The following is a 21301-nucleotide window of genomic DNA, read 5'->3' on the forward strand; positions in this document are numbered from 1 at the left end:
TTTGCTGATTTTCCAATAAAAAGTGAAATAGCATTTAAAAAACAACAACTGTAAAATCTTACCTCACTTTCAGCAAAGTGCCTCTCCCCCTTCAAACACAGCGAGGTCCGTCTCAATGTCCTCTCGTCACCGTCATCAAAAACTAAACAAAGCCAGAACTTTATTAACTAAATAGGAAAGTATTTTCTAAATAAAATTAAACATAAAGTATAAATTATTCTAGTAAACACAACTCCTTGTTTCAAGTGTTCTTTCAGCATACATGGAAGAATTAGAACATCTACCATCAAAACAGTGTATAAGATATAAGACTTTTGTAACCAAAGGCACCCTCAATCATAATTTTTCTCTTTAAAAGAAAGATATTGCAAATGTATCTTCTTTCACAACTTTATCTCTCCTACTCAGCATGCAGTCTTCATCTGTTTGATTTTACTAAGACTGCAACATTTGCGTAAAGTATTCATAGATTAATTTCAATTTTCTACATAATAAACCATTTTTGTAATGTTGGCTTGCTGTTTGTGACCATGAACAGTCAAATATAGGTAATACACATATATATAAAAATTTTGCTCAGCAAACAAGGCTTACAAGTAGTACAATACAGAAGTGCTACAGAGAGAGGGAGGGAGGGAGAATAACTAAGTAATGCTTGAGACCAGTGCTTTTTTTCTAAAAAAAAAAAAAAAAAAAAGGTGCTGGAACTCACACATGTCATACAACCTGCCTTGCCTACCCTATAAGGTTCCATCCAAAAAAGGTGCCGGAACTCCGTTCTGGTCGTTCTATGAGAAAAAAAGCCCTGCTTGAGACTAGGGGATTAGCCATTCTGGATCTAATTCTCACTAACAGAGATGAAATGATAGAAGGTGTTGAAGCCACAGGAACCTTGGGAGGAAGTGATCATGCAATATTGGAATTCAACATTATGGAAGCACAAGCAATAGAACACAGTCAAACTAGAGTCTTGGACTTTAAGAGAGCTAATTTCAGTAAACTTACAGAGGGCTTGGGAAGGATTCCATGGATGAGAATCCTCAAGGGGAAAACAACTCAAGATGCTTGGGAAATTTTGAAAAGTGAGATAATAAAAGCCCAGTCCAGCACAATACCAACAAAGAGGAAAAATAACAGCTCTCAAAAGAAACCAGCATGGCTGCATAAAGAACTGTCTGATAAATTGAAAGATAAAAAGGACAAGTATAGAAAGTGGAAAGAGGGGCACATAACTAAGTCAGAATATCAGCAAATAGCCCGAGCCTGCAAAGATGAAGTAAGGAAAGCTAAGGCTCAAAATGAACTAAGGCTTGCGACCAAAGTCAAAAATAACAAAAAAGCTTCTTTCAACATGTAAAAAACAAGAAAAAAGTGAAGGAAATGATTGGCCCATTAGTGGGGGAAAGTGGCAAGAAGGTGACAAGCAACAGGGAGAAAGCAGAACTATTTAACTCGTTTTTTGCATCTGTCTTTACACAAAGGGAAAAAACAGACCAACCTACCAAAAGTAGTGCAATAAAAACAGAATAGAAACGCAAGTTAAGATAGGCAAGAAAACGGTAAGTGAGCACCTGTCCAGCCTAGACGAGTTCAAATCACCAGGACCAGATGGATTACATCCCAGGGTTCTCAAGGAACTGGCAGATGTGATCTCAGAATCACTGAACTATATCTTTCAAAGATCCTGGAGCACTGGGGAACTACCAGAGGACTGGAAAAGAGCTGATGTAGTTCCCATCTTCAAAAATAGGGGGAAAAATGGATCCAGGAAACTACAGACCTATCAGCCTGACCTCAATACCTGGGAAGATTCTGGAAAAGATAATCAAACAACGAATCAGCAAACACCTAGAGGCAAAAAAAGTCATTACTAAAAGCCAACATGGGTTTGTCAAAAACAGATCATGCCAGACAAATCTTATTGCATTCTTTGACCAAGTGACAAAATTAGTGGATCAGAGGAATGCTGTGGATATAATTTACTTGGACTTCAGTAAGGCATTTGATAAAGTAGATCACAACCTACTACTTGATAAGATAGAAAAATGTGGGTTAGACAGCATCACCACCAGATGGATCTGTAGCTGGCTGACCGGCCGTACTCAGCGTGTGGTCCTCAATGGAACCGCATCTACATGGAGGGAAGTGTGTAGTGGGGTGCCCCAGGGCTCTGTTCTGGGCCCAGTGTTCTTCAACATCTTCATCAACGATTTGGACGAGGGGATAGATGGGGAACTCATCAAATTTGCAGACGATACCAAACTGGCAGGAATAGCCAACACTCCAGAAGACAGGCTTAGGATACAGGAGGATCTGGACAGACTTGAACCCTGGGTGCTATCTAACAAAATGAAATTCAATGGTGAAAAAAGTAAGGTTCTACATTTAGGCAAGAAAAACCAAATGTACAGGTATAGTATAGGGGGTACCTTGCTCAATAGTAATAACTGTGAGAGGGACCTCGGAGTCCTAGTGGACAATCACTTAAATATGAGCCAGCAGTGTGCTGCAGCTGCCAAAAAGGCCAACACAGTGCTAGGCTGCATTAACAGAGGGATAGAATCAAGATCACGTGAAATATTAATACTACTTTACAATGCCTTGGTAAGGTCACACTTGGAATACTGCATCCAGTTTTGGTCACCACAATGTAAAAAAGATGTTGAGACTCTAGAAAGAGTACAGAGAAGAGCAACAAAGATGATTAGGGGACTGGAGGCTAAAGCATATAAGGAAAGGCTGCTGGAATTGGGTATGTCTAGTTTAACGAAGAGAAGGACGAGGGGGGACATGATAGCAGTGTTCCAATATCTCAGGGGCTGCCACAAAGAAGAGGGAGCCAAGCTATTTTCCAAGGTGCCTGAAGGCAGGACAAGAAGCAACGGATGGAAACTAATCAAGGAGAGAAGCAACCTAGAACTAAGAAGAAACGTCCTGACAGTTAGAACAATTAACCAGTGGAACAACCTGCCTCCAGAAGTGGTGAATGCTCCAACACTGGAAGTTTTTAAGAAGAGACTGGACAGCCATTTGTCTGAAATGGTATAGGGTTTCCTGCCTGAGCAGGGGGTTGGACTAGGTCCCTTCCAACATCATCATCATCATCATCATCATCATCATCATCATCATCATCATCATCATCATCATCTATTATTATTATTATTATTATTATTATTATTATTATTATTATTATTATTACATGCATGACTTTTATTTCCATATTGGCTTGGAATTATGGAATCAAAATTGAACACATCTGGATTTCAAGAGCTACTATTGTAATCCTAATCATATTCTGTAATATGTTTACATACCCTCTGTGAAAGTTTGAGTAACAAAAAGCAGTCTTCCTAGATCAGATATTTCACAGTATTCTTAAAACAATACAGGACACTCGGTTGAGGCAGATAATAGTAAAACTAACAAGATAAATATGTGACCTTGCATACATGCAGTGAAGAGCATTGTCTGTATGTTTTTCTCATATTGATGAACAGTGCTGCTACATTTTGCTGATTTGTATGCTGGTTTGTTTTTTTTAAGAAAAGTGGAATATAAACGATACAATCCTAATCCCCATTGCTTAATGGGCAAGGGAACAGAATTCAAACTATATCTTTCTGTTATATACAGTAAAGAACTATTTGCCCCTTTCCCTTCTTAATTTTTGCCCATCTTTGCCATATCCTTTGTATATCTTTGAATGTTATTAAGTGTTCAAAAAGAATACATAAATAAATCCAAAACTTGGATTTCTTTGTTTCATAAATGTAGACATCCAACATATAAATGCCAATGTGAACAATAATTATTCTTTTAGATTTAATAACTGGCTGCACACTTTTACATGCAATAATTGAAAACAATCATTCCTGTAGCTAATGATCAATCTCTCCTATCACTGTGCAAGAGCTTTGGCCTATTCCTCAACTAAGCAACTCCAACTAAGTAACACTTAATATTTTCTTAATGTTCTTCTTGCTTCATTCTGTTCCTTATTTTGCTCGTATTTTTGAGAATCTGTAATGTTGCATTGATCCACCTATTTTTCAGCTGACAGAGAGATAGCCTCAAATTCTCCTTGTAAGACGTTATGACAAGTGCCTTGATTATGTCAAAAAGTTCTGTATCTACGAGTGTCTGTCATTGATAACCAAATGGAGGTTTATTTCCGAATTGCCCTCATATGACCCACAGGAAGCAATGCTAATATTCAGTGTCAAAGATATACTGGAACTCAGAAATGGGATTAATATTTTTTCACAGAACTGTATTATGTGAAAGGCAAAGGTCTGTGATTAGTTGCCACCTTCTAGTATAAACTGTTGGCCATAAACCCATCACCGTTACATAATAATACCTTTCAATGAGCAGGCATAAGCACACTGGAAAAGAAAACAAATGTTTTCTAAAATATATCAAATTCTACTTTCATTTTTTAAAAAGGTTACAAGATTGAAAAACATACAGAGCAATTGAATGAAACCATATAAAAATATTGATATCATCAAATCCTGTTTCTTAGTACTGTTTTAGTAATGAAAACATGGTTGTTTTTAATCCTTGTTTTATAGTATCATACCTTTGTCATGTTCTTTCAGCTACCATAAATATTCCTTCCTGTTTTAAATCTCCTTAATTAAATGTCCTTTTTCAATAATATAGCTGTTCTTAAAGAACATACTATCAAGAAACTGTTAAAACAAGGATACCAGAAACCAGAACTGTCTAACCACTGTATTCCTATTTTGCTATCTTACAATGTTATATTGCACATACAAACATTTGTAATTTCCACGCAATAAATATATTTAAATTAAAATATATAAATGGTTAGTTTTAATAATGTGACTGCGATATTTCACAATTACTGCACAAATGTATCAACACACATGATAGCTTAACTTGTCTGCATTTACTGTATGCTGTCCAGAGTCACAGTTTGAGCTGGGCAGACTAATCAGTAAGTAACTAAATAAATAAGTATTCAAAGTAAAAACAAACTGTAAAGCACTGGAGAATAAAAATAGAGAACTGGATACAACTGATCCCTTTCTTTCCAGGCATTAAGTTTTTATTAATTGAGCCATGCAAAACATTTTTAAAAATATTTTATAATATGCATGAGCAAAATGCACCTACTTTAAAATAGTTGTTAAATATTTTGCAAGGCTCACGGGGTAACTTCAGCAGCTGTTCCCAACTATAAATGTGCATATGTTCAGACAACAGTTCTCCTGGGATTGTCAACAATACAAGTAACTGTGCATACATACATAAGGAATCAGCAATACAATAATACCTTGGTACTCAACTGCTTTGAAACTCATCAAATTTGGTACTCAGTGCATTTTGACGTGAGAAGTTTGTCCCAGTACCCATCATTTGTTTGGTACTGAATGCACAGCTAGAACTTGTATCAATTGCCTTGTGACTCGCTACATTATTCCTGATGGGAAAGATCTATTTAGTGCTCATCGTTTTTGGTACTTACTGCACCTCCCAGAATCTTTTAACGATGAGTACCGAGGTACCACTGTAATAGGTTCTAAAGTAACTGCGCTAGCTTGTAAAATACGTGGCTGCTTTACTGATCGGAAGAAAAAATCTTTGTGCTTACAGAGAGATGAAGCACCTCTATTCAATACTTGCCCACCTCTCATTATTAAGGATTCCAGTCATGTTCCTACAGAAAGCTCCAGGCAGATCTCAGGTTTATTTTACCTCTGAAGAAATGCTGTGAAGTATAATAAGTTGCAAACTTGGACTGGACACTGAACTTAATGATCTACAGTACTAAAGATCTGCTCCTGATCCAACATTCTAATCACTTAGCCATCCTGCCATACTTTCCAGGGCAAAATAGAAGGGTGAAAGCTACTTAACACATTCATAGTTAAACTTGAACAGAAGATGTCTTGGTTCACAGCTCAATCTGCTTAAACCAAGACGCAGCCTACCAGAGATAGCCAAATACTGTGAGTTAAGATGCCACCTCTCTGAATCCATGTTTCTGTTGCAAAAAAATATTTCCTACAAATGCAATTAAGGCTGTATTCTGATTAGAATGACAGTATCACAATCAGGTTGTAAAATATCATACAGACAGAAAATTATTCCGTCTGGCAATAGAGGTTCATGCCTTTGTCAATTCTATCATCTTTTTAGAGCTGCAATTCTATATATGCTAAAATAATAGTAAGCACTATACATATATAAACAATTAGAATTATGTAGTTCAAGAAAATCATGTCATTATTGGAAGACAAACGATCAAACTTTCATGTGGTTTTTTTTTGGTAATGTTGTGAAGTTCAAATGTAAGCTGTATCCAATAATGAACATCAATGTACTGATCCACATCATTTTTATGCACCTATATTCACAGACCAAATTGCTATCTTCATACAATCTATTCCCTTCACCTCAAAATACAATCCCATGTACATAATCCATGGAGTAAATTTTACCGAGCTCAGAGAGGCTTATCTCTAAATAGGATTCTTTATACATATTTTTAATTAGTCTCTTAAATCTCTTAGCAATATCTGCTATGAGGATTTTTTCAACAAAGTGAAAGAAAGATGAAAATAGACTAGAATAGTGCAAGTGAAGAAAAAAAGGACCATAAATACAGTAGTAATAATAAAAGGAGAAATGAAAAAAGAGGCATATAGAAATTAGCAGAAAAAGATGAAGAGACCTAGCTTTTAGCATGACATACTGCCCACTGGTTTATTGCTGGCCTTCAGTATGTTGCTTGACTGAATCAAGAAATCACAACATCCATTACCTGCCTCTCACCCTCTGGGCTCATTGGCTTAGTAGCAAAATTCTACCAGTGGAAATTAATCAAGGAGAGAAGCAATCTAGAACTAAGGAGAAACTTCCTGACAGTGAGAACAATTAACCAGTGGAACAACTTGCCTCCAGAAGCGGTGAATGCTCCAACACTGGAAGTTTTTAAGAAGAGACTGGACAGCCATTTGTCCGAAATGGTATAGGATTTCCTGCCTGAGCAGGAGGCTGGACTAGATGACCTCCAAGGTTCCTTCCAACTTTACTATTATTATTATTATTATTATTATTATTATTATTATTATTATTATTATTATTATTATTATTTGGTTGTAACTTTAATTACCACTCCCTTGAGCATAAAATATACATAGCAGTTAGCCATGGGGATGTAAAGAGCAAATATCATTAAAAATATGACAAACCACAATCAAGTAGAGTGTGGGGTCTCAATGCTGCAACAAATTCTACAATTTTTTATTTGTACAATCAAAAAGGCTAAATTTGAGTATCTCCATGGTGCCATCCATGACACTTGCATTAAAGTTTTAGAATGTTTATTGTATTTTTCCAAGAATCAGTATCTGTTAAAATGTAAAGTTTACTAAGTATGTAGGAAACTAAGTAAAAGATGTGAATTACAGATAAAGTGTTCATAGAATAGGAAGACTGTTTTACAAGTTGCTGACAGTTATATAGATTTAGAACAAAAGTAACATTTAACTTGAAAGCTCTTAAAAATATTGTCATGCTATTTGCCTATGAAATGGTCGGTGTACAGTCAGCAATGGTCCCAGGGCCTTTATACAATTAAAGCTGCCTAACAATCAGCCATATCACTGTTCCCTTTAACAGTGTTTCCTACTAAAATGTCAACTATCTCTGACTATCTAGGGAAAAAATGATCTACTTGAAAGGTAATCAGTCTCTCCTCCCCCCAGTCAAAATACTGTGCTGTTAAAATGGGAAGTTTCTGCTAGAATCATTGAAGATATATTAATAATGTCAGTTTAATTTTATCAATCTTACTTCTGTTTTTGTAAAGAGTGGGTATATGTTAAATTCAGAATAATTTTCTTTTCAGCGAGATAACAAAAACATCTAGAAATTTAAGCTTGGAAACATGCCTAAGGTGGAACTATTAATAGAAAAGATTGGATTGTGAATTTTTTCCAAATATAATCTGCATAATAATGTTTATGAGTAATTACTCTGTTCCTTATATTATTAAAAATATCAAGAAAGTTTTTCAGGTAAATATAATGGTGATTTCCATAATTTTATTAATATTTACAGTAAATGCTCTTTTAGCTTCTGAAGTAATTTCTGGGGACAGTACTATGAAACCAAAGAGATCAAAATTTCACATATTCAACAATCAATTGTGAAAGCAATTTTTTTGTATCAAATGTCTGGAAATACACATAGTTACTGAAACTCATAACCAAATGTATCCCTTCTTTTGATTCTAGAGCAGGGGTCCCCAACCTTTCTGGGTTGGCGGCCCAGTGGGAAAGGGAGGGGCAGACATCTTTACGTGCGCATGCGCGCACACCCAAATGTAGCTGCGCACGCATACGCATGAGCAGGGCCGAGAGCATGCACACTCCGTAAATGGGGTTACTAGCACCAGCACGAGGGTCGTGCCGAGGCTAGCTCCACGGCTAGCACTGGTGCGATAGTTGTGGAGAGGCTAGCGCCAGCACAAGAGTCATGCCAAGGATTGTGTTGAGGCTAGCGCCGACATGAAGAGGGCCTGAGCACACACACGCACACTGACCAGCCATTTACACGGCCCAGTAGCCAAAAGGTAGTGGGCCGCGGACCATTGGTTGGGGACCTCTTTCTAGAGTATTAATATAAAAAAGACAAAAAAATCATTAAAAGTTATATTTTTTTCTGAATTTTTGCATATTTTGCCACTGAATGTTATCAGTTTCATATTATCCTATCACTACATAAAAAGTAACAAGTTCTGTAACACCAAAATTTAATACTAGTTTCTTTTATTTCACAAGCAAAATCTTCTAAGAGATATATACAATTTTTGAAAATCTGAAAAAAGGCAAACACTTTTGCATTGAAAAATATGGAAACTATTCCTTTATGATAAGCTGCTAAAAGTTTATTTACAAATGACCTAAATGATAGCACAAGAACTCTATACGCATTTAGAAAGCAGTTAGAAGAATCTAATGATAGAATCACTGTGTCCATTATAAATATTTTGTATATATTAAACTAAAGATGTTTTAAATAATAGGTTTATTGGATTCAGAAAGTAATTTTAATGTTAGGGTTAATCAATGGAGTTCAATGCAGTATTAACAGTAGACATGAACAAAACCTATCATACCATTTCCCCTTCAGACCATTCCCAATACAGAATTATCTCCAGAAAACCACCAGTTCATTCCCAGAAAAAGTTCCCAAGAAAAATAGACTACTTTAGATTTTTCTTTAACATTCCATGACCAGAAAAGTAGGCGTTATACATTATTTTTCAGCTATTGATAATGTAACTGATGTAACTTTTCTTTTCACAGAGTCTCTGAATAAACATAAAAGTAGGCAACTGCTCATGAGAAAATACATCTCAGTGCAAGAAAATTAGTCTTTAGTAATAAAAAATAAACTAAAATAATACTTACCTACGGTATACCAGCTGGCATCTGTCAGTTTACTGATGATAGCTTCTTGAAAGGTTCCATCAGGCATCTTGGTTTCAACAACTGCACCAGCCTAAAATGATGATGTTTATATTTAATGTACCTATTGCAGATTCTTTTATTTACATCGTTAAAGTATTTCACTAGCAAAGTGGGAATTCTAGAATACTGTATTTTCTTAATGTAAAACTATATACAAGACAGGAAGCACAGCCAAGACAGAACATGGCAAAACAGAGTCGCTCCAGGTTAGCAAAGAAGTGAAACAAAGCTATATACTTTCCCCTTATTTATTCAACAAATATGCTGAAAATATACTAAGGGAAGCTAGATTTTTTTAAAAAAATTGACATGATTTTAAAACTTGGAAGAAGAAACATTAATAACCTGTGCCATGCTAATGGCACTAGTCTAATTGCTGGAAATGCAAATGATCTGAAAGCTTCAGTAATGGGAGTTAAGTAGCACAGTGAAACAAATGGAATTAAGATTAAATATAAAGAAAACCTAACTAAAGGCAACAGGTACAACAAACAGCCTTAGAAATGAAAAAGTATGTACTAAAATGGTGGATAGCTTCTGCCTCAATACTCAAAGTACTGCCCAAACCTATAATGCCTGGCTGACAAACCATACTCAACAAGTAGTCCTTAATTAAGTAGTCCTTAATGGTACTACATCTATATGGAGGGAAGTAAGCAGTGGGGTACCACAAGGTTCTGTCTTAGGCCAAGTACTCTTCAATATCTTCATAAATGACTTAGATGAGAGAATAGAAGGGGATCTCATCAAATTTACAGATGACACCAAGCTGGCAGGAATAGCCAACATCCCAGAAGACAACCTCAGAATCCAAAAATATCTTGACAGACTTGAACAATGGGCTCTATCTAACAAAATATTTAATGTGGAGAAAAGCAAGGTTTTACACCTGGGCAGGAAAAACCAAAGGTACAAGTACACTTTAGGCAAAATCTGGCTCAAAAACAGTAACTATGAGAGGGTCCTAGTGAATGTTCACTTAAACATGAGCCAGCAGTGTGCGGTAGCAGCCAAAAAAGTTAATACAATCCTTGGTTGTATAAACAGAGGCATAGAATCACAATCACGTGAAGTATTAGTACTTTATAAAGCCTTAGTAAGGCCACATCTGGAATACTGCATCCAATTTTGGTCACCACATTACAAAAAAGATGTTGAGACTTTGGAAAAAGTGCAGAGAAGAGCAACCAAGATGATTAAAGGCCTGGAGATTAAAATATATGAAGAAAGGTTCCAGGATTTGGGAATGGCCAGTCTAGAGAAAAGAAGGACTAGGGGAGATATGATAAAAGTATTCCAGTATTTGAGAGGCTGCCACAAGGAGGAGGGGGGTCAATTTATTTTCCAAAGCACCAGAAGGCAAGACAAGAAACAACAGATGGAAACTAATCAAGGAGAGAAGCAACCTAGAGTTAAGGAGAAACTTCCTAAAAGTGAGGACAATTAACTAGTGGAACAGCTTGCTTTCAGACGTTGTGGATGCTTCATCACTCGAGATTTTTAAGAAAAGACTGGACAACCACTTGTCTGAAATGATATAGGGACTTCTGCTTGAGCAGGGGGCTGGGCTAGAAGACCTCCAAGGTCCCTTTCAGCTCTATTCTGATTGATTGATTGATTGATGCCAATTTCCTTAGATTAAAACATGGCGTCACACTTTAACATACTTTCCAATCTGGCAGAACTGTGAGTCCCCTTACTGCTTAAAACACTCAAGAAAGCTCCATCACTATGATCCATCAGTATCTATGCCCATCTCTTTCCATTCAGTCAAATAAAGAACTGATATATTTTGGACAACACATCTAGGGCATTATCAAGTTTATTAATGTACAGATTCAATCATCTTACCCTCTATTATGTTATCTCTCATGTATTAGTACAGAACTGGCAAAATAATCCTGCATCTACTACTTGAATCAGTCCAGTGGGTTAATCCCAATTATTAGCTTATTTTCTCATAGCACCTTCAAATTGTCTACCAGCAATAAAATTATAAAGTGATCAATAGAAAGCAACAGTAAAGTATTAAAAAAAATAACTAAATCCTCAGTCCAAAGAATGTTACCTGAATTTAAAACTTTTGATTTCAATACAGCTGTGAAGTATAAATATACTATCAAAACTGAAGCTATACTGTTGAATTTAGAAATTAATTATCTCCTGAATGAAATTGTTACATAAATATGTGAAGCTAAATAAATTCTAATATTTTTAATGATGTTCTCTTTCTACTGGTAATTTCTTTCCTATGTTACTTTCCTAGTTAGTGATACTCTGAATGAAAAAAAATGCATGTTTCTTGGAGCGAATACCAAATCAGTAACTACAAAGTTTTATTTCAGTCATCCCAGATATTTTTTAAAGTATAACTGAAAAAAGGTGTTATACACATACCCTCAAAGGTCCTTTCACCTGATCATCTTGCACTAATTGTGTTGAATTATCTTGCTTTAAGATCACCTAAATATTTTGAAAGAAATTTCAAAGAATTATAGTTGTACAATATTTAAAAATATATGCATAATTTAAACTTGCTGAAACCCAGTCTAAAACAGAAATCTAGTCACAGGACATTCCCAATGAAGAAAGGGAAAATGAATATCACTGCAGGCTAAAGTTAGTGAAAATAATTTCATTTTTTTCAACAGGAGATTTCAAGTACATAGGTCCATTCAATAAATGCAGTTTACCATGGAAAGGGAAAAAACATTGTCCCCATCTTTACCAGTGTGCAACTTAGAATTTCCTTACAAATAAGAGTGTCCTACAGTGTATGTCAACCTATGTACAAAATAAACTTTAATGTAACATTGGAATTTGAGCAGTTTATGAATAGATTGTATTTAAGTTTGCCAAACTATCAAAGGAGGGAGAAAACACTACACTCTTATCAGTATGCCTATCCAATAAGTGAGAAAGTACGCTAGATTCTTAACTGAAATTTGTCAAGTTCAGCTATATTCCGCAAATTGTTTGCCAAACTAAGAAACTATAAGTCTCTATCTAAAGTAATGTTAGTGAATTCAATGAGGCTGAGTTAAAGGAATATGAGCATAAAATTTTAATCTAAAATTAATTTAAATCAGGTGACACTTTAGATCATTAAAAACTTATATTTAATACAAGCGGCCTATTAATTCAGATATTTCCTATGAAACGACTAAGCAAGTACAACAAATGGGCCTTTCATTGAAAAAAATTGCAGATGGCATCAATTAAACACATTAACAAACTAGGAATTCTGAATCTGCACAATGTTTGTAAATTTATAACCCATCTGAAAATACATGTATAATTTCAAGATAGCTTATGTCAGTTTTACAAAGTTTCATAATTCTTTGTAATAAACATAAATTAATATTAAATATCAATAGTCAACTTCAGTCTAATTCAGTCAGGAAAAGCTATCGGGAAATTCAATACTCAAGTTTTGTACATGCAATTTATTAACCAAGGTATAGGAAGGAAGTGACAATTCATACAATAGAAATTTAATGAGCTATCCTGTATCTTGGCAAATCTGTATCTGCATGGAGGGTAGGTCAATAATGATCAGGAGGGCATATTCTTTGTATGTTCGGTTAGTATTTTCCCAGAGTAAATTATAATGTGAAAACCTGGCTGCCATAAAAAATATTAGCAGCTAAACTAAAGAAAATAGATCTAGACAAATTTATTGCCAGAATTTGCACAAGAAAGTTCAGAGTGTTCCTTAATGGTCTTTAAACTCTTATTGTTAGCATTTCTTCTTACCTTAACTTTCACTAGCCTTTTCACTGTCTTAATTTTTGCCTCACAGAAAGCACCCCGATATTTGGCACTGACATCAGTCCCCACTGTTAGGTAGGCAGGCTCATCTGCTGCCTGCAGAAAAAGTAGAAAGATCAATACAAACAAAGCTGAACTGACAGAAGAGTTTAGATATGCTTCTCAGATTTCAGAACTGTTAGTCCAGTTTTGTCATAAGTAGCAGAGCACATCAAAAGGCCCAAATTTTGTTTTAAAAACAGTAGTTTATAGCTCCCAAACAAAGCACACAGTGCTACCTATGTCATAATTTGTAATAAAGTAATGTTATAGTAGCTCATACAAAGGAAAACCCCACTTACTTAAGACTAAATAAATTTGCTCTGGACTGCAGGCTTGATCCTACAGTCAGGATGGAAGTCATTAAAACATAATATTTAATAAACGAACAGCATACTGTTAAAGAACAATATAGTAACATTTATACAATAACAAATGTTCTGCTAGAAATCTTAAACACTGAATACTATTTTCACTTTGGGAACACCTTTACACCTGTCATCTTCAACTGTTTATGTTGAACACCTATCTCAGTCAAAATAGAAAAACAACAAAGCATTCATCAATTATGAGCATAAATTGAGTCTTACTCCTCTCTCCAATCCAACAGGAAAACATATTGTAGAAATAATTTCTTTTCTACTTCTATAAGCAAATAATCTATAGCAGATTGGCCTTGACATTGTTTGGCGTTCTGGAAAGAACTAAAGACATGGTTTTATAATTTGGCCTGTGGTGTGGAACCTGAAAACTGGCTGCAATCTTAGTGAAATTAACTGTATTCTCCTGATTATTATATATTTTTTAAAAAAATAGTTTTCATTGTTTTTAATAGTTTTGTTGTTATATATTTGGTTATTTTTGTATTGTATCAATAAAAACAATTTTAATTTTGTAAGCTGCCCAGTCATGTATTTGAAACAGACAGCTATACAAACTTAATGATAAAAAGTTCAGTTCTGCTTATTTTATTGCTAAATGTGTAACTTGTAAATACAGCAAACATGAATGCAGAAATACAAAAAAAACAAATGCAACGAACCAAAGTCCAACATGTTTCTGCATTCTTAAATTCTCTTTTTCATGCAGACATTTCCTTTAATGATTTTTTTATCTTACAAGGGGAATGAAGTCTTTGTCCTCCAAGTTTTAAGATCCATTTTTCCAGGTATGACTTATCTACTAATTTCTGAGAACAAACTTCAGAGAAAAGACTCAGTGCCCAATATGAAAGAGACTACTACGTGATTTTGCAAGTTTTGACAGCTCAGTGTTGCCACAGTAACTCAGGATGTGTAGGGAATGCAATGACATCCTTTTCATGTTTTCATTTTAAAGTAAGCAAAATATTATATGTGGGGAGGAAAGGGGAAAGCTTTCATGCACTCCAAAACAGACATGGAGATTTACCTTCATAATTGAAGGTTATTTGAGGGATTCCAGCTCAAAGCGTTTTGTGTACCACAGTTGAAGAAAATCTGGAAACAAAGGGGAAAAGATTACTGTTATCAGATTCATCAACTTTAAAGAAAGATCAATGACCTCTGAATAAGAGAATTATCTATGAAAACTATAGTCAGTTACTAAAAACACTGACTTTTGGAGCTATAAACATCAATCCCTAAAATTCTAGAATATTCATGTCAGCATTGCTTGCATTTCAAAAGAAAAAAGAAAAAAGGGCTGTAAAGAATTAAGTCTTATTATATTAGAAGAGAAATGGATGCTACTACATTCGGCCTTAGCTTCCTCTTGCTCATCTCCACTTCCTTTGTATCAGTCACCACTGTTGCTCTCTCATTCTTTGTAACCTGTTAGGAAAATAAAGGAACCCCATGTACATGCAGAATATAAATCATATGGAAGAAGAAATTCCTCAGGTAATAGCTGAAAAATTATAACCTGCATCTGTCATTGTCCATGATTTTTGAATCTCAAACCAAGATATTAGCTGTGCAAATAAAGATTAAGCTCCCAGACCAGTCTACTATATAGGTACTTTCAAACTATTTCTAACCATATTTAGTCAAAAGTATATATAGAGTGAGATTTATTGTCACATTTACATGGGACTGCAGCAGTCACTGAAAGTGTGATAATAATTTAGGCACTTTAAAAAGGCTCTCATTCCTTCTGGTAGCAGCAGCCTCCCTCAAATGATTCAAGGCCTTTCCCATCAGTTCCCCATATGGTGTGTCAGGTGGTCTGGACTCTTTCATATAATTTTCAAAGGCCATTTTCAAAAAGTATACCTCGTCCTCCATTACAGTACATTTGTTCTTGCTTTATTCTGTTCTCACCAGAGAAGGAAATGTTCCCCCATCCCACAAACCCTGGTCCTTCCTCAAATCACAAAAACTCAGCATCCTGAACAACAGGATCCCAACAACCAACTCTTTCAGTTCCCCCTACAGGCGTCTCCTGCCCCCAAAACAACTCATGGACCCACCGGTCCCACTTTGTGACTCTAATGGTGGGATAAGAAGGGGGCCCGAGTGAAAAAGGAAGGAGTGGAAGAAGGATTAAAAAGTACGTGAGATTAAACTGAGATAGAAGAGGAAGGCAAGAATCCGGCTAAGGCGACTGACGAAAGTGGAGGGAATGAAACCTGCAAAGAAAGCCAAGCCAGCCCCACAGCCGAGCGAGGCCAGTCTGAGTATGTGGTCCGAGGTGGCAGTGGAGAGAAGCAACATCCCACTCGGATCATCTTCTAAGTGAGGAAAGAGAAAGACCGGACTAGTTTATACCCAAAAAGGGCAAAAGGATAAATCACGCCCCCCCCTCATTTCACCAACCCCCCCTTGTTGTTGTCCCCCCTCAGCTAACCTTCCAAGCCGAGGAAGAGGGTTGCATCCCGACCTTCCCTCTTCCCTTCCAGAGTAATTGCGAGTCCGTCGCCTTGGCCGCCCCCGGACCGAGGACGGGTTCCCTTCCCGGCCCGGCCCCCTCTCAACTCCACGGCTTCACTCCCACTCCCCTCCCCCCCACCCGCTTGCAAGCCCCTCAAAAACTCACGGCCGAGTGCAGTCCACGGCGGCAGCCCTCCTCACCCGGCGGAGAGCGCGGGCAGCCCGGCCGAAGACACCGTCCGACCCCCACCAGGAACAAGCCGCGACAGCAGCGGCCAAAGAGGAGGAGGAGGAGGAGGAGGGCGACGACGACGACAGCAGCAGCAGCAGCAGCAATAGGGGCTGTCCCGCCTTGCTCCGCCTTCTCTTCTTCTCCGCCCCCTCGGCAGCCCGGGCTCGGCGGCTCCCACTCACTGACGGACCGAGTGTCACTCTTTAGCCCAGCGCTGTTCACCACCCAAATAACAAGCTGTTGAGCAGTAGGGGCGCTGCGCGGCCTCTCATTGGCTCCTCCCCTCGCGCGCCCCCCTCCGCACGCTTGACGCTCGAGGGGGGCTTGCCCCTCCCTCATTGGGTGCTTCTCATGCCTCCCGCCTTTCATTGGACTGCGGAAGAGTTTCTCTGAGAAGACGATTGGGCGAACGGGCAGGCTTTTTTTTAAAGAGAGAGCGAAAGGGGAAGCGACTTCTCATTGGCTTAAATCGTAGAGCAGCCAAGCCCTGTTGGATGCCCGGACTTTAAAAGGGAGTGAAGTCAAAGTTTCCACCAGTCCCTCCCTCTTTCCTTTGCCTCTGATTGGAAACAAGCGACATTTTTTTAAAGCATCCGGATGGGAAGCCCAGGAAGGCTGGATTGATGGGAGCCCGACGGGGCCGGAAGCTGCGACGAAAATAAGGAGGGGGGGAATGGAACTTGATTGGTTTGTTGGTTTTTCGTGAAAACGGAAAGGGGAGGGGTGAAACTAGCGAACAGCAGTGACGAGCGAAGGGACCGCACTCCTGATGCGCATGCGTTCGGGGCCCTGGGGGTGTATTTTGCTTTACCGTCCTCTTCGCCGGCGCCATTTTATGCGCCGCTCAATCACTTCTTAAACCTGAGGGGAAGGGAGGGGGCCGGAAAAAGAAGGCAAGACAGCTGCGTGGAAGCTTCTAGCTCTGTGGCAACGAAGCCCCTTGGAGAGTCGTGGCACGGTGAGCTCTGTGAGGGAGAGCCTGGCAACTTCGCTTTTGAGGTGGAAAACAACAGACTTCCGCGATGGCAGCAACGAGGGAGGAGGCAAAGATTGTGACGACCATTACAGAGGAAACTGGTTCGTAGGCCACGGACAGTATTACATGGGGGGGCGGGGGCGGAGCACCCAAGTGGAAGTTAAGTATGACGTCAGGATTGGCGCAAGCGCCGCTGGGGGGGGCGGAGTTTGTGTTTCTCCTTTCGGGGGAAAGTTCTCCGAATGCCGTTTGAATAAGGCCGAGCTTCGTGGAATCCTCGTTAGTCCCGGGTAGCCGTCAGGCCTTCGGGGTCGAAGAAGAAGAAGAAGACCACCCTCTCCTGTGCGGTCCCATCTGTGGACGCGGAGTTGACTCTGCAGTCCCGAGTCTGGAAGTGCGGAGTCTACCACGGTGGAGGCGCTGAAAAGCCATTGTAGTAACTGGGTGTAATTCTTTTAACACGGTTCAGGTTGTCTATCACTTTTGGGCGGGGGTCTGTTCTTAAAGCTGGGGAGGGCTTCATAGCGCAAGGCCGAAATGTTGCAACAAGTCAAATATGATGGCTATTTGATGCACCAGGGGTAGGCAACCTTGGCTCTTTTATGACTCGTGGACTTCAACTCCCAGAATTCCTGAGCCAGCATGGCTGGCTCAGGAATTCTGGGAGTTGAAGTCCACGAGTCATAAAAGAGCCAAGGTTGCCTACCCCTGATCTAAGCTTTGATGATGGAACCTTGATTAATCGGATGTATTACAGGGAGTCATTGAGCCCAGATTTAGTCATTAAATTGTTACAGTGATATATTGAGGCACTCACAGGAGGAAGTAATTTTAGGGCCCTTTTTGAGGTGGTCATCAGATGAATACCATGGTCATTAAAGACACCCATTTATTTGAATGGGCTTTTTTTTTTTTCGGAGACTCAAAAAATACTAGAAACAGGCCAAAACATAATTATGGACACATGACTGTGGAATGCTGTGACAAGTCATAAAATTGACCCGCCTGAGAGTCTTATGACTGACTGCACGGGGGCCCAACAGTTTACAAAAAGCGAGAAGTGCCTTACCAACTGTAAAGCAGAACCATAAAGCATCCAATTCAAGTAATTTCAAATGATTGTAAAATGGTTAGTTCTTAAGTTAGGACTGTTTGTAAGTTAATGCAATTCTGTTTCATTCACTCACTGCAGTCACATCTGATTGTTTTCTAATCTAAAAATATTGAAAATCAACATTATAAATTCAAATAAAATCAGTGATGAGGAAGGCTCTTTCAAAGTAAAGGCAGCCATGCCAGTTAGAGAGGTAGTACACAGAATAAAGAAATGCTGGCCCTACTTCCAGCAGCCCCATAGTAGAGCAACAGAAAGAGCCTGCAGAAATTGTGCACCAAAATGTATATAGTAGGGTGCAATAGATTGCCTGATCTTGCTCTTTATGTCTTTTACTGTCTCAGGAGATTACAGCTACCAGTTGAAACAACTACAGACACTGTGCAGAAAATGCAGAACTCATCATGCAGCATTTAATTGCATAATGTACCCATAACTTTTTTCTGATGACAAATCAGAATTTGTCTGATTGATGCATTACTCCCAAACTCACTACATGAATACAACTTGCCAATTCACCATTGGGTTCTGATTGTTACTTTGTAATAAGAAATTGAAGCTTTTTGACATGTTTTAAGTTTGTAACCTTACACCAGGGGTGTCAAACTGCCTGCCTGTGGGCTGGGTGCATCATGGCGAAACCGTGCCCACCCCATTGCTGGCAATGGAAAAAAAATTGCGTCACGTAACGTTGCGAGTTTGACACCCCTGCCTTACACTTTCCTTCAATAGAAACATGTCTAATAAGATTCAATCTGAAGAGTAAGGCAATATCTTTCAAGGCTTGAATAGGAATTCTAAATTCTAAATTGTTTTATGAGGTCACAAATGAGAAATTTCTGCTAGAATTATGAAAATTTATATAGCCTTCAAGATTGCGATAACTTGATCAGAGAAGAATATTCATTGTATTTAAAACAGTAATTGACTATTGCTGTGGAATTATCAGATATAAAAATTGCAATATTGGTGCTTTATGAAGAAGCTGTTATATTTTTTGTTTGGGCTTACATGCTTTGTGTAGTTTTTCCAAAGCCAAATACAATTTGTACAAGTATATAGGCTAATTCTGTTCCTAAGGATTTCCTCCACTGCTTTTGTGCAATTACTTTTATTATTTGGGGGAAATGATTTTTTTTTCATATAAAAAGCTGCATGTATATAATCTGTGAATCTAGCTATTAAAACACCATAGGGTACAATGTGTTTTTCTCCATAGGGAAGTTTTTTTAATCCTAGTCTTTGTAGTCTATTGGCTATTCATGTCTGCTTAATTTTAATCATGAAGATCTAATTATAATAGTTTACAGCTACTGATAATGTGGCAACATAGAAATGCAACTCAGCCTAAGAACAGGAGGGCTATAGTATAGTATACCTGGCTTTATCAAAAAAGGGTTTTTCAACTCTATCCCCGGGGTGACCATCTATAATGTCAAAGAAGTGAGACAGGGTGGCCTGCATAGCAATTAAGTGCAAAATACATATTTTAATGTAGGACAGGTGCCTGAATAATTATTTATTGATACAGTAATTTAGCTGCACATCATACTTTTAATACTCAAGTATGATGTTGGTAAGTTAAATAATTTCTAAACAAAACTAGGTGATTTGGGCTACTATTCATGGCAAGTAAGAGAGGATAGTAATATATATGGGTTCACTAAAGGAAGCACAAGTATTTAAATTATTTGATTGGCCCATATTATTAACGTTTTGGCAAAAGCTGCCCAGTACATCATAGTATGTGAACAGCCAACAAATATATAATACAACTAAAATCCATTTTAAAGGTTCTATAAACTACTGACTTTTAAAAAGAGAATGTAAACATTTTTATGTGCTACACAAATTCACTGGAAAAGTACTGAATAAAATACTTTTTTCTTCTTCTGAGCTTTTTTCTCAAGCACTGTTTTAACTGAATGTTTTAATGGAAGAAAATAGCACTATCCATTATCTAAATTGGTAAATACTGTTTTCCCATCTCTTCTCATATTCCATAATAGATTATGCCAACTAAAAAGTGATAATTGAAGGCATACGTGATAAGATTCTACTGGGGAAGCTGTTTCTATTCTGTAGCTACAAATTGACAAAATATTAAAGAACAGTCAAAGCTTATATATTTAACATGTTTCCTTTACATTCTCATTTAAATGTTATAAAAGAATGATACTTTGGGGAAAATATTTCATATTAGACCCATTCATTTGGTAATTAGTATTACTTCAGGATTTTTTAAAGTATTATCACACAGGCATCCTTGTCTAATATCTCTGACTGTATTATTCATCATAACAGGAAAAGCAGTCAGGGCATACCTAAATATATTTTTATGAGTTGAAATGCTACTTCCCATGTATCAGCATTGAGGATTGAAAGGACAGGTTCTCCTCCAGAATGTTCGAGACCCTTCCCAGACAATGATGGGTTAGGTAAGCTTGGGGTGTGTGTGTTGAGATGAGACTTTTCATCTCCTGTTGCTTCCAATTTTGCCAACTTCCATTCAACACTGTTGCTAAAACCACTGCCTAGAATGCTTTGCAAGTGCAATGCATCTAATTTGTAAGCAAATTAGATGCCTAGCAAGTTGCATGTTTCCATGGATTCTAATCAAATATGTCAAATATCTTGTACTCACTGGATTAAACTTGATATCATGTAAACAGAATTTGCAATGCTTTGAAACACTAGATGTGCATGTGTAGGGATAAAATCTTGTCTGTAAAGCAAGATTCAGATCTGTCATATCTCATCCCTTCTAGTTTTCCTTTAATAAATTTTTGAAGCAATCACTCAAAAACTCTA

At 37.6% G+C, this 21301-nt stretch overlaps 1 protein-coding gene across 1 annotated transcript in view; it reads right to left on the bottom strand.

Annotated features, from left to right (window-relative positions):
• The window catches only part of ARID4A (AT-rich interaction domain 4A), a 58871-nt gene extending 42428 nt beyond the window's left edge, over nucleotides 1-16443 (bottom strand). The window contains exons 1-6 of the mRNA XM_015821252.1: nucleotides 16335-16443; nucleotides 14730-14797; nucleotides 13266-13376; nucleotides 11907-11972; nucleotides 9450-9540; nucleotides 63-142 (exon numbers count right to left, since the gene is read on the bottom strand). Of these exons, the coding sequence (XP_015676738.1) occupies nucleotides 63-142; nucleotides 9450-9540; nucleotides 11907-11972; nucleotides 13266-13376; nucleotides 14730-14735 (354 nt within the window). The 5' untranslated portion in view covers nucleotides 14736-14797; nucleotides 16335-16443. The remainder of the gene's footprint in view (nucleotides 1-62; nucleotides 143-9449; nucleotides 9541-11906; nucleotides 11973-13265; nucleotides 13377-14729; nucleotides 14798-16334) is intronic.
• Nucleotides 16444-21301: the final 4858 nt, after the last annotated feature.

The sequence above is a fragment of the Protobothrops mucrosquamatus genome, unplaced genomic scaffold (genome assembly GCF_001527695.2).
Source record: "Protobothrops mucrosquamatus isolate PMUCROS unplaced genomic scaffold, P.Mucros_1.0 scaffold1287, whole genome shotgun sequence".
Taxonomy (NCBI): Eukaryota; Metazoa; Chordata; class Lepidosauria; order Squamata; family Viperidae; genus Protobothrops; species Protobothrops mucrosquamatus.